Raw genomic sequence first — 13,243 nt, 5'->3', positions numbered from 1 at the left:
TCTCTCTCTCTCTCTCTCTCTCTCTCTCTCTCTCTCTCTCTCTCTCTATTTTTCTTTCTTTTTTTTCGAAAAGAGATAGCACACAATTTTATGAGTCTATTGAGAATTTTTCTTTTCTTTTCAAGAATTATTCAATATTTACTTACAAATTGTTTCCAGTTTGATGATGGTTGAAATGTCAGTACGCTGATTATGTTCGCCAGCTTGACTTCTCACACAACGATAATATCCACTATCATTCCGGCGCACAAAATTTATGTGAAGATCACCATCGATTTGGGATTTTCGTTTTGATTGATTCGACACTAAAATGTCTGGTGTAAATAAAGTTTTAAAAACAGAGAGGAAAAAAAATCATATTTTTAGTTCAAAATACAAGAAAAAAAAATGCGCCTCTCTCTCTCGAGATAGTAAAAAGAAAAAAGAGAATGTAAACATGCTCAAGATAAACAAATCCGATTTTCCAATATCATGAGTGCGTCTCACAGCACCGCAGATCTCAAAAATGCAAAGCACAAAGTCGAGTATTTCGTAACACAACACCCCGATTGAATAAAAAAGACACACACACACACACACACACACATCATGAGAATTGAGTTGAGAACCGTTTCTTCAACCAGCTTCATTTTTGTTCATAATTCCCCGGATTAATTTCTATAATGTATGCATGAATACGCAAGCGGTTGAGAGGAGAAAAAGCCGATAACAACAACATTGGGCTGAAATTATCTCTTCAAATGCGAAAAAAACAACAGGCAACGGATCGAGTGATGTACGCCAAAATATCTCGAATTTTATAGTAAATTTGTATCGATGGAACTGTCATCATTTGTTTTTTCTCTTCTGAGAATAACAAAATAATTCAGAATGAACAGAAGAATAGTCACGAAACATGATGATTGACTGTAGAAAATTGTTCACCTTTTGTTTCTTTTCGTTTCGTTTGTTCTAAGCCGCAAAGGTGTTAAATTCGTAGCCGCACAAATACGGTTGTTGCTGTTGCTTCTTCTTTTTTTCATCAAAATTCAAGGTGTTTATTTCATTGAAATTCACCTCGATGATTCAATCTCTCGAGACAAAATAATTATCTTTCCATGTTTTCAGGAGGCTAGACCCCATTTTAATTCTCAGGTTGTCGTGTGTTTTGTATGTGTGTGTGTGTGTATTTTAATCGGGCATATCGAATGAGAATATACTCGGATGAAAGGCCAAAATGAAATGAAAAATACCGGTATCATTAAATGAAATAAAAAAAAACTTACCATTAAAAAACCACTTCACATCATCATCAGGCATCTTTGTTCGTCCGCATGATAAGACAATAGACTCATTTTCGACGGCATCGACGGTCTGTGTCGGATTTGTCGCTGGTGCAGCCGCCGCCACCACCAATCCATCATTGATTGCATCTGCTTTGGAAAAAGGAGAGAATCGTTGGAAAATTTAGAGCAGTAAAAAAAAACGTCGAACAAAATTATAGAATTGAAAAAGATGCAAAAATTCGAACAGAAACAAAATCGATATCTGCACATGCAACTGTTTCTCTGTTTTGACATCTATTCATATGCATATCTATATGGTACATTTGCTGGTTGTGTTTTTTTTCATTTTCTTTCATTTCATTCGTAGTTGTTTTGCTTTTCCTTCTTCAACGCCAATGTTCCAATTGCTCAGATGTTCGCACGGAATGCACGTATATAATTTGTGAATTTAGTCGACTTTATTTGAAAGAGAGACGCACGGTGTGCGCGCATTTGCGAAAGTGCAAATTAAAAAGTAATGTTTATTTACCTCCGTGTTGAGGCAAGTGAGAAAATTGAATAGAGAGAAGTAGAGAGGTGGAAAAGAGAGAAAACAACAACAACATGCCAACCGAGTAGCATAAGTACATGACTCTTTTTCACAATGAGCATGCCATGGGTTGAGTCTTTCTTCCGAAAGTGTGAGAGAGGACAATATGCAGATGGATAGAAATATGAATATATAATGACATACCACCAGAATGCGTCCCGTATCACAACTATACTCGCTCTTACTCTCTCTCTCTCTCTCTCTCTACATTCATGCATGCATGTACTACGTATACATTCGATATGTGAAAACGGCAGAACGTAGCAAACGAATCGAAAAGAATAAAAAAGAAGTAAAAAAAAAAATTAGCACTGTACTTACAAAGCGATGCCGACGAAAATATCATAAATGCCAACAAAAACAAATAAGTTTTCTCGTTGCTGATCATATTACTTTTTGTGTTAGTGCTGTGTGTGTTTTTTATATGTATAATATATCTATATAGTATATTTGCTGTGGTTGCTGTTCAATGGTATCTTGCGTTTGTTTCTTTTATGTTAGCGCTTGTCTGTCGGGCGGATAGTCTGTCGATCGATCGCGCGTCGCTTCTTTTCCAAGTATATATCTTCTTTTTTTTCTCCTTTTTTTTGTTGTTGTTGTTGTTGTTGGTGTGTTCTGTTCTCTCGCTCCTTGTGTGTTGGCTCTGTGTGACTCTTTCTGTATGTTTTATGCCCAGTGCACCGAGTATAATCCCCCCGTGTGTGAGAATCGGTTTTCTGTGTTATGTGTGTATATTTTGCCGAGCGCGCTCAGTCGCGCTCAATTCGCTCGCTCTTTTATTTCTTTCGGTGCGCTTTCTTCCGTTCGTTTGTCTTCTTAGTTATGGTTTTGGTTTTTTTTCTTCTTCTTTGCGTCTTTTTTTCTTCTCTTTCAACTATGTCGGTGCGCTTCTTTTAATGTTGTGTATTTATTTTTAACCGGTTGTTTTTCTTGCAGTTCGCTATTAGTGGGCCTCATGCATGTATTCTTTTGTTTCGGGATTTTAGTAGGTTGCCTTTAAATCAATCCTTTAGTGTGTGTTGTTATTTTTTTTTTGGTTAGTTGGTTGGTTGGTCGGTTCGTTCATTCGTTGTCAGTGTGTTCCTTGTCGATTTGTTTTTTTATGATCAGTTTTACGTCTTCCTCACTGATTGGATGCGGTTAATTACAATCAATACTTTTGTGATTACGAATATATCATATGCACACACACACACATACAATACGTTTATTGCCCTCCAGTTGAATTCTGCGTGTTTTTTTTTGCTCTCGTCTTCCTCTCTTCAAAACAAAAACAACGAAAACACAAAAATTATATAGCTCTCAAATGAATGTGAGCATTCTTTTCTCTCTTTTAGCTATTATTCCACCGATACACACTCTTCCACACCCTCTTTGTGTGGTTCTTAATTCTTCATACGCTTGAAATTTTCTACACTCGATTTTCATATATTTTCGATGCTTTTTGATCCATACCATAGCGAATTCACTCTTCACTCAATGCGCCTTTCGCCTATTCGTTCTCTTCCTCTCGCCTTTTTCCAAGTTTTACTATCGTTCGTATATGCTATGTTCTGTTTTATGCTTCATGTGGTGTTGATGATGATGAGATGAAAGAACAAATTTGTAGGCATTTGCCGTCATGTGTTGAATAAACGCATCATATTAGATCACAACGACTGATTTTCAGATTCGGCCAAAAAAGAAAACACACACAGAAAGATCGTTCTCACACATTCAACGCTCTTCTTTGATCGTAACTGGCAAATGAAGTAACAAAAACCAGTGTTATCCTTGAATTATGATTTTCCCGAATTTTTTCGTCTGTTGCTTTTGTTGTTGTTGGTTAATTCAAAGTTTACTTTACGAAATGATTTATCTCCATTATTTGTTTTTATTCCCTTTGATGTTTTTCAGGCCATGGATTTTGGTCTTTAGTTCTACGAACCAGCTCACTTTCAGACTGATTAACTATTCGTTGAAAAATGATTCCGCATTCACAGATCAAATGTTTAAATAGATTTTTTCACTTTTCAATCTCTGCACAACGACCACATTTCATCGTTGACTTTAATGCAATCCCTTAATGCATTTCACAGTCACAACACTCACTCCATTCAATCCAAATGTTTATGTTCACTCGTCGTCATTTATTTAAAAGATTTATTGTGAGTTTTCATTTTTATTTTGCTTCTTTTTTTTCAAATCGATTAAAATCCATATAGCACATGTGGTAGAAATGAGGCGATTTATGACACCAAAATGGAAACAAATATTGCAGTATATATGCACTTCTATGCACTTTATTTTATTGGTTTGGCGGCTACTTTTGCAAAGGACGAACACATAAAATTGCTCACATGAAGAAATTACGGAAATATTTCCAATTTTATATCGGCAGAAAAATCACGTTTGTTTTGGCGTTTGGGAAGCATTTGCCGATTTCGTTGAGCAATCGAGTAAACAAAATACGATTTTTCACTTAACATATAATTATGCCATTTGCATTGATGCACATGTGATTCGATTAAAATACAATGCAAATACGGCTGGACTTTGGTGGTTTTTTTTCTTTACTTTGATTAAATGGACATTTGAATGCAATTGATTATCAGACGGTTAGGTCGACGCGGAACACGCATCTGTTCATGTCAACATTTTTTGCTCGACTGATGCGGGACGACTTGCAACGAACGGCTATGCCGGTACAACAAACGCTGACTTTGTTTATGATTTTCAGCGACTCCAAACACACAGCACAACACAGTACACATACACGTATACATGGAGAGTCAGACAGGCAACGCGTTCAGTGTAAGGAGCGTATGTGTGCGTGCGTGCGCGTATGTAGACAATCGACTTCATACACTCATTGTTTAACATATTGGAAGGCAATGCAATGGCTTGCTTATGACGCTTGCTCATACATGCATCATCGCATCAAACAAATTGACAACGAACAGCCGTATATTTGAGTTGCATTAGTCATGCCGATTGCCGTCTAATCGAAACTAAAAAAAATAGATACAGAAACATTTGTACCTCGTTCGATAAAAGACATGATATAGCTCAACGTCATATGATGGCATCCATTTCATCATATTGAGTGAAAATTACCAGCCAAACCATTGAAAACGCTATTCAAAATTCAAAATCTCAAAAAATTTAACCTCAAAATATTTTCATGACCTTGTCAACCGGTCTAAACGTTTTGTTTGGTACACTTTTTTTTTGAAATGTTCTTTACCTTACATTTTGTCCCATCTAAGATTTACTGTACTGTGCTATGCTTAGGAAAAGTAAACCATTCTTATAATGAAAGCAAAATTTGATAGAAAAAACAACCAACTCATTCCTTGATACAATTCAATAATATAGATTTATTTCGATGAATCCTCGCGTTATTAACAAACAGTACATAATCATTCATTTACCAATCCGAATATAAAATAAGAATATAAATTGTGTGTGTGTGTGTGTGTGTGTATTTTTTTTGTATGATGACAAGGACAATGACGATGATAGCTAGATTGAGTTTATAAGAACTCTTCGCACCAATCGCTGAGACATTGGTAACAATCGGTGGCCTGTTTGGCATTTGCATTGCACGTATCTTTCATCCAATCTTTGAACAATTCAGAGTCTTTCTTCAAAATCAGATATTGACCCAATACTGTGTAGGCTTTGTCAAAACCAGCCTCGGCCAAACGCTTGCCTAGCGTCTCTCCAACACCCGCTAAATCGGTAACTGGCTTTTCACCCATCGGTTCGGCCACGAAATTGCGATGCTTCTGCGATGTGCTCGACATGATGTATGCTAATTAAAATGTACTATTTTGTATCTGACGTCTTGTCCGGCTATTTTTGTCAAATACACGAAAGAAAAGAGAGAGAAAAAAAATCATCAATAACATGCACGAATGTCTTATTTCTTATTTTTATACACTTTACACACGTTTTTCTAAATTAAACACACATTTTTCGTTAAAAAAAATTTGATGAATTTCGATCAGATTCTTACTTGTTCAAATGTTGTCCACGAAATTTGGTGTTCGGGAAAAATCCGTTAAAATATTTTAGCTTGTTGCTGTCGCTGTCAATATAGAAATGTACGTCGTTCGTTTGCTTGGAATGGCCTTTGCTACATCGAATGCTGATGATTTCATTTGAACGTAACGAACATACCATAGTATGCATGTATTGGTTTACGCGCGCGCTCTCTCTGTCTATGTGTGCGTGTCATTTGACACTTAACGCCATTTGTACTGGGTGCTATGTTTCTTATCGCATATTTGAACGTTTCAGCGTAGCGAAACTCAAACGATGAATTTTTATTATAATCAATTTACGTTGTTTTGCTAAAAAAAAAAACAACAACAACTTAACCTTGAATATATTTCATTGTGTGTTGTGATATATTTCCAAATGTGATGAAACCTTCAGCATTGAATCAAAACGCGTATGCAAAGAACTGCTATTTCCGTCTCATTCTTTTGAATACGTCAAATGATGACGATATTCGTAACGTTTATTGCTCATAGATCCGACTCAATCATTTACTAGTCCATAGAAGTGAATATGTATTGAACTTGTGTTTATCCATGACAAACATGAACATTTGCTCAAAATTTGCCCAATTCAAATTTTTTCCAATACATTCTTTTTAATATCTGCTGACATTTCGTTTTCAACATCGACTTGAAGTTGGTAATACTTGTCAATTTCAAAATGATTCAGTTATTGTTCTCAACTTTGGCAACAACGACAATCGTTTGCAAACAAATCAAGAAAGTGATCGGGATTGGGAAATCAACTCTGTTCAGTACTCGAAATGCAACGTTGTCGGTGCCATTTTTTATCCATACCGTATTGACAGTTCTTTGTCAGCAAATGTTCTCAACAAAAGACTCGATTTTCGTTTTTTACTTCTTCTTTCTCTTTCTCATGTTTTTCGTGTGCTTTTCATCAATTTTTAGCTTTATTATGAATTATTACCAAAAAAAATTACATAGCGCTACATATGTAGTAAACTTATGCTGAAAGAATATTCACGAAATGTGTGTGTGTGGGTGTGGGTGTATTTTTGTTTGCATCGGACAGAAATGAAACGTAAATTATTATTTTCCTAAGCCATCTTTTTTCGCTTCGACTTCGTAAATGAGAAGTCTCCACAGTTTGACCACAAATACTTCGGCCTCTTCATCCAATACCATTTGGACATCGTCCAAAATACCCTGAAATGATAAACAATATTTGTTGATATTATTACTTTAGTTCAATATATCACGACAATTGTGGCTATTCGACAAAAAATACAGTGATGGAATTTTACCTGTGGTGTGCTACCGGCTAACACTTTTGAGCAAATGAAATCGACTAGCGTTGGCTCTGGCTCACCGATATACTCGATGATTTTTTTATTAATCCACGGCCGAATCTTCTTTTCCATCAGCGTGTTATCAATTTCATTCCAATCCAATTTGTAATTGAACAGATCCGATTTGCCCGTTGGAATTTTATCGATAATACTTTTAATGTGTCGACGTTTCTCCTCTTGGCTGCGCACATTTTCCTCCTTTCGATTGCTATTTTCATCGTTTCGTCCATCTTTTCGTTTGGACGATGAATTATTGTTTGTCGCTGATGCGCTTGCGGCAGCATCTGATACCGTGTTGCCACTCGATGACTTTTGTCCCTTTGGATTCACATTATCCTCGTAATCTGTAAATGTGCGAATTGAGTAAACCATTCAGTTCTAGCACAATTTTAATTAAAAGCCGAGAATTCGTGATCGCATGCCTACCTAATGGAACTAGTTTCCGTCGTTTTGGTCCGTTGATATCTTCGTTATCTTCGTCATTATTGAAAATATCCTTCACTTCCAGACGCTTCTTTTTCGCGTTCGCATTCAGATTAAGACTTATGGCTGGCGCTATCATTGGCGGTGTTTCAATGCTTGCTGGACTATTCAGTGATTTAATTGATCGCATCGATGATCGCGAATCTTCGTCATTTGGCATGCCATTGCTATTTGAATTGAAATGCGTATCCCTTGATTCGGAGCCTCGATTACTGTAAAAAAAAAGAAGCATTGATTGCGATTAGTCATTGCAATAAAACAAGAAAAGAGACAACTTGCTCATTGAAGACGAGTCGAAAGCGTGACTTACTTGTTATTTCGTGGCGAATTTTCATCGTTACTCGAGTCCGTTGAATCGATGGGCTCAGCGTTGAGTGAAGCAAGCTCTCTTGACGCTTGCGCCAGTACGTATCGTTCTTTTTGTGCTCGTTCTCTGTCCTTGAGACTTTGTCGCTCTGCATCGCGTTCCCGTTCTCGCTGAATCTCTCGTTCGCGCTGCTGTGATTGCTCCAAATTCACATCAATCAACAATTTTGGTTTGTACATTTCTTCGCGTTGTTTCTTTACACGTTCAAATTCTTGCGTTGGATTATCATATTCACCACTGAATATTTTATTTTTCAATTCTTCTAATTCTGCAATGATAAAACAAATTATTTCTCGTTTGTTCAGTATCGGAAAAAGAGTAATTTTCGTTCTAATATTGCAAGTTCCAATATGGAACGAAAATATAGAGCGAAAAAGAGGTGAATGGCCGATTTATTACCTTCTTGCTCTTTATTTCTATCTTTAGCGTCTTGATCCGCTTCCCTAACACGTTCGGCTAATCGTCGTTGCAATTCGCGCCCTTTGTAATATTTTGGATCGTCTCGTTCATCGTCATAGTCTTCAAGGAACTGTTTTATCAAAAGATAACGCATTTAAATTCGGTTGATTGGCTATTGATAATATTAAATCAATAAGAATAATGAATGTGCCGAATGCCACTTACTTCTTTTAATCGTTTCGCTTCTTTCTCTCGTTCTTCTTCTCTTTCAAGCTCTTTCTCTTTTTCGCGTTCATATTCTTTGGCACGACGCCGTTCACGAATCTCCCAATTTCGTAGCCGCTCCTGATACGCTGCCTCCTTCTCTCGAGCTTTCTTTTCGGCCTTTTTCCGCTCGCGCAACTCTTCTTCCATCTCTTTCTCCCGTTGCAAATCACGCGGAGCCTTCAACACTTTCTCCTCACGCTCTCGCTCTCTCTCACTGTAATCGAATGAGATAGCAACAATCAATTATAATCGTTCGCCAATAGTGATTACAGCTGATATGTTTTCGTTCGTACAATTCAACCGATGACGAATACCAATCAACAATTAATTTGATTCAAACTTACATTCTTTCTCTTTCTCGTTCTCGTTCTCTCTCTCGCTCACGTTCCCTTTCGCGCTCACGCTCCCTTTCTCGTTCTCTTTCTCTCTCGCGCTCCTTTTCGCGTTCTCGTTCCTATTTAAAAGGTCAAATGAATTGTTGAATTGGGTGGATATTCACCAACACAAAAATGTTGGTTGATTGAAAATTCTATTTTTACTATATTCTATCTCATGGGAAACCCAATAAAAACAGTGCTTTTATTACAGATTCTATGGGATTGTATGAACTAGAAATCTAACCAAAAACTGGCTATAACCCATGTTGCATTCATGGATATCGCCATGCCAATAACATTTCATTGTTCGATTCAACTCACCTTCGAACGTTCTCTGGACCTACTTCGGCGTCTTGATGATGATGCTTTTTTGTCTTTATCTTTGCGTGGCGACATTGATCCTCGGTTCCGGTCTCTGTCCCGTTCCTTTTCTTCACGCTTTCGACGGTCTTTTTCCTTTTCTTTTTTCTGTTCGTCGGCCTCGGCCGTTTTTCGGAATTTACCAATTTCCCGGTTGATCAAGTCCCGTTTATCTTCTTCGATTGCTGCACTTTGTAGCATTTTATTGGACTTTTGCTCAGTAATCATTTTTTTCGCTAAGAAAATTAAATTTTAATGTCATTCATTTTCCGTTTGCTTGACCATGACATACCTTGGATTGCTTCGTAATTTTCAATTTCCGATCGATGATCGGCCAGAATTTGTTGTATTGAATCGACAACATCAGCATCTTCTTTCTTTTCGTGCGCTTCGCTGGCATCTTCATTGCCAACATTCCGTGCTCCTTCTTCTTCCTTGTAATTATCCAGAAGTAGCTTATTTTTTGCATCAACTTTGGCTACCAATTTTTTGCCCGCCACATCTAAATCGTGTAAAATGCGCACCGCACGCAAACCAACCTGTGGCCCACTGAAAAATATTCAAATAAACCAGAAAGAAAACATTGATTAGCGCACACATCTCCAATGAACATATGATTAGAATGATACGTAATCATTTTGCTCCGGACTCACTCATATTCGCAAAAGCCGAATGTGGAGACTCGTTTCCAACTGATTACTGTACCAACAGCGGCTAATATCTTCTTGATCATGGATTCGGGTGCTCGTTCGCTTATGTTACCCACAAAAACGGTGATCACAGGACCGGCTGTTTCGCTATTGGCACCTGCCGCTGGTTTTGCTGCATTAGCCGGCTGAGTTGTATTTGGCAATGTGTATGGTTGCTGTGTGTTTGTTGCCGTTTCCAACGGTGTTGGTCGTGCGTATAATTGTGGCCCCGATCTGTAGGCATTTGCATGTGTTGGCGGTGGTTGATTCATGGGTGGTAGACTTGACGCCACAGACGTCTATATCGAGAAAAATCAAAATAATTTAATCAAAATTCAATTTACGCTTGGAGTTGGGTGGAAATTGATGGATTTTTAGCTAAAAGTGAATATATTTACCGGTGGCGGTAACATTGTATTTGACGGAATATACGGCGGAATGCCCGATTGTGCTACAGGTTTCCCTCTATACGATGACATACCACTTGATGTTCATACGATTTTTTGTCTGTTGCTGCTGTGGTTTTTCCCTGACTGAATTCTCAAATTTAATTTTTGTACACTTCAAAATATGCGTCTCAATTTGATATTTTAGCTGACCAATTCACATTTGCTCCGATAAAATACAATAAATTGACACCTCAGTGAAGTAAAATGCTTGTATTCCACACATACAATAGGCTGCAATCGATTCGTGGAGTTGATTCGTCGAATTGCACTCGATTTGTTAGACAATTAATTCGCTATCTTTGCAACAATGCTTCGTCACTTGAACACAGTTCAATTGAAATTGGAATTAAGTCGAACGATAAAAAAAAACTACGTTGGTAAAATCTTCTAGGCTTTTGCCGAATTTTGATTGATTTTCGGCTTCGATTCCTTTTGACGTTTCATTTACCTTTTCGTGTGAAATGTGTACACTTTGTATGAGTGTTACCGTGTTGAGGTTAGGTTTGCGCTTGGTTTTCTCTCTCTCTCTCTCCCTTTCTCTGTACTCTTACAATCGGTGCACACACATTTATACACACAAACAAACGCACACAAATGCACAACGGATTATTCGGTTTTATTCATTCAACTCGCTTACTTGTTTCGATTTCGTAAACAGTGTTGTTGGCAAAGATTTCTTCTTTTTTTTCCTACTTCGAATGCACGATCAAGTTTTGCCACTAGATTTTCACTTTAAATTTTGAAAAATTGAAGAAAAAATATCTGAGTCTAAAACGACACTGCCATGGTGAATCTATTGACGAATTGTGTCAAACTGCAACAAAAAAATAATAGATTTTTAATGAGTTCAATTGAATGTATCAATTTTAGATGGGTTAAATTTCAACTAAGTTTTAACGAACGATTCAATTACGAGGCAAATGCATAGTGTCAATAAAAACCGATTCGCATGTTTGGCAAACAATCTGCTTTGCCAATCAGTCGAAATGATGAATGACCACTTTTGCACTTCTAATCTATAAACTAATTCAAGTTCAGAACGAACCCGCTTGATCTGCGTTAATTTTTTTCCTTGAAAAAAGGTTGACAACGGCATATTATGCAAAATATAACACCAAATCGAACAAACACATAAACACCATTCGCCGCCGCCAGTAAATGTATGTCAAAGAAAATCAACTTATGGGAATATGTCAATTGAAAGACACCTTTCAGAGACGTATCGGTTCAAATTCACTTGAAAATTGTTATGGTTTATTTAATTCGAGCAATTTTTCACCACGGCATTTAATAATGTTTTAAAGTTTGAAAAAACTTTGGGCTTAATCGTTCAAATAAACTTATATAATAAGCCGACAATAAACATTAAACGGTTTGTTGTGGATTCAATGCAAATCGGTGTGATATTTTGCACTTTGTGTCCGTTTACAGCAAAAAAAAAAATTAAAACAAATTGTTCTAAAAAACCATTGCTGGATAATATCTAACTCACAATAAATTGTAACACCGAATGACGTCCAAAATCAAGCGTTATTTGTCAATTTGTTCCCTTCGAGCTCAATTTATTTGGCCTTTTGATTTCCACTACCAACGTTGTATGCATTCCGCATATGACAGTTCAGCACAATTTATCCGACATTTGAACGCGTCCAATTGGACTAACTCGTAGCATACACGTTCAAAACCGTTCTAAAAGCAAGTCACATCACATTCTGAACCAGTCCTAATGGGTTTCGTCTTTAGTCAGTCGAATAGAGATTCAGATTGTTCGGTGAAAATGATTTTTTTCACTAAAAATATATATTGTTTTTCAAATCGACGCTTAGAGAAAGTTGTTTAAACGATGCAATATTTTATGAAGAGCACTTTGTTTTCATTTAGAATAAATAAACAACAATATTCCAGTTCTAACATTTCTCCATAGATGGCGAAATGTTTGCTGCTGTAGTTTAATTGATTTTTAAGTAAATCCGTTGATTCCACTCCATCAGATAATTGAATGTTGAACTGATTTGAAGAATATGTATGAGTTTCACTCCCCGAATAGTCAAATTTATTTTTGGAAACGATACAGGCAAATGTTTCCAACTGATGTCCGATTTGAGTGCTGGTGAACAGACCGCCTTGGAAATGCTGTTCGCAAGTTCGCCATTCACAACTATTAGTCGGCACAATTTTTCGTGTCTAACGAAATCGCTGCCGCTTTGGACAATACCAACATCGGAAAATTCGTTTTGTACATCGTTGAAAAGACTACCAATCTACAAATAATTGTCATATAAAGGGAGAATTCCACGGCCATTCTGAAGCACTCGTCGGAGTTACACCAGACGTGACATGCAATTTGATCCGTTTATTTGCATTCATTTTTGGGTGGCACATGTTTTTTTTTCACTTGTGAACACATCAAAGTCTATGCTCCTCACACAAAGTTTCAGTCGATTTTCTTTCCATTTCTAATAATTTTTTCGTCTTCATATTCAGCCTGGTGATTGTTTGATCTCAAGAGTCTGTACATATGATTGAACACAGAGTGACCTCACTTGAGGCAATTGCAAACGCCGATTAATCATAACCATTTTATGCTAACAATCAATTGTATTTGTATTTGTATTTGTATTTGTATTCGTATTGAAAATGAA

General features: G+C 36.9%; 3 protein-coding genes across 6 annotated transcripts in view; all 3 read right to left on the bottom strand.

The window, feature by feature from the left end:
• Nucleotides 1–4,525, bottom strand: part of LOC129573928 (tyrosine-protein kinase-like otk) — a 13,069-nt gene extending 8,544 nt beyond the window's left edge. Inside the window, exons 1-3 of one of the 2 annotated variants that reach the window (XM_055455122.1) lie at nucleotides 2,176–4,525; nucleotides 1,266–1,415; nucleotides 147–314 (exon numbers count right to left, since the gene is read on the bottom strand). In XM_055455122.1, coding sequence (XP_055311097.1) covers nucleotides 147–314; nucleotides 1,266–1,415; nucleotides 2,176–2,242 — 385 coding nt within the window. In that variant the 5' untranslated portion in view covers nucleotides 2,243–4,525. The remainder of the gene's footprint in view (nucleotides 1–146; nucleotides 315–1,265; nucleotides 1,416–2,175) is intronic. The other variant, XM_055455123.1, reaches the window with a different exon arrangement.
• Nucleotides 4,526–5,185: 660 nt separating this feature from the next.
• LOC129573926 (barrier-to-autointegration factor) lies at nucleotides 5,186–6,433 on the bottom strand. Its single transcript, XM_055455115.1, has 2 exons — nucleotides 5,855–6,433; nucleotides 5,186–5,691 (listed from the first exon to the last, which is right to left on the bottom strand). The coding sequence occupies exon 2, from the start codon at nucleotides 5,640–5,642 to the stop codon at nucleotides 5,370–5,372; it is 273 nt and encodes a 90-aa protein (XP_055311090.1). The 5' UTR covers nucleotides 5,643–5,691; nucleotides 5,855–6,433; the 3' UTR covers nucleotides 5,186–5,369.
• Nucleotides 6,434–6,780: 347 nt separating this feature from the next.
• LOC129573925 (RNA-binding protein 25) lies at nucleotides 6,781–12,294 on the bottom strand. 3 transcript variants are annotated; one of them, XM_055455114.1, is made up of 13 exons: nucleotides 11,647–12,294; nucleotides 11,050–11,415; nucleotides 10,551–10,919; nucleotides 10,117–10,451; nucleotides 9,756–10,012; nucleotides 9,425–9,699; nucleotides 9,071–9,180; nucleotides 8,685–8,940; nucleotides 8,460–8,589; nucleotides 8,004–8,328; nucleotides 7,637–7,905; nucleotides 7,166–7,554; nucleotides 6,781–7,067 (listed from the first exon to the last, which is right to left on the bottom strand). In XM_055455114.1, the coding sequence occupies exons 3-13, from the start codon at nucleotides 10,629–10,631 to the stop codon at nucleotides 6,951–6,953; spliced, it is 2,544 nt and encodes an 847-aa protein (XP_055311089.1). In that variant the 5' UTR covers nucleotides 10,632–10,919; nucleotides 11,050–11,415; nucleotides 11,647–12,294; the 3' UTR covers nucleotides 6,781–6,950. The 3 variants fall into 3 exon arrangements, with proteins under 3 accessions (XP_055311089.1, XP_055311088.1, XP_055311087.1); XM_055455113.1 differs by having other exon boundaries at nucleotides 12,094–12,294; XM_055455112.1 differs by having other exon boundaries at nucleotides 10,551–11,415.
• Nucleotides 12,295–13,243: the final 949 nt, after the last annotated feature.

The sequence above is a fragment of the Sitodiplosis mosellana genome, unplaced genomic scaffold (genome assembly GCF_009176505.1).
Source record: "Sitodiplosis mosellana isolate CC-2019 unplaced genomic scaffold, AAFC_SMos_1.0 Smas_scaffold_6150, whole genome shotgun sequence".
NCBI lineage: Eukaryota > Metazoa > Arthropoda > Insecta > Diptera > Cecidomyiidae > Sitodiplosis > Sitodiplosis mosellana.
Note: the sequence above shows the minus strand (reverse complement) of the source record. Positions and strands in the feature narration are given on the sequence as shown.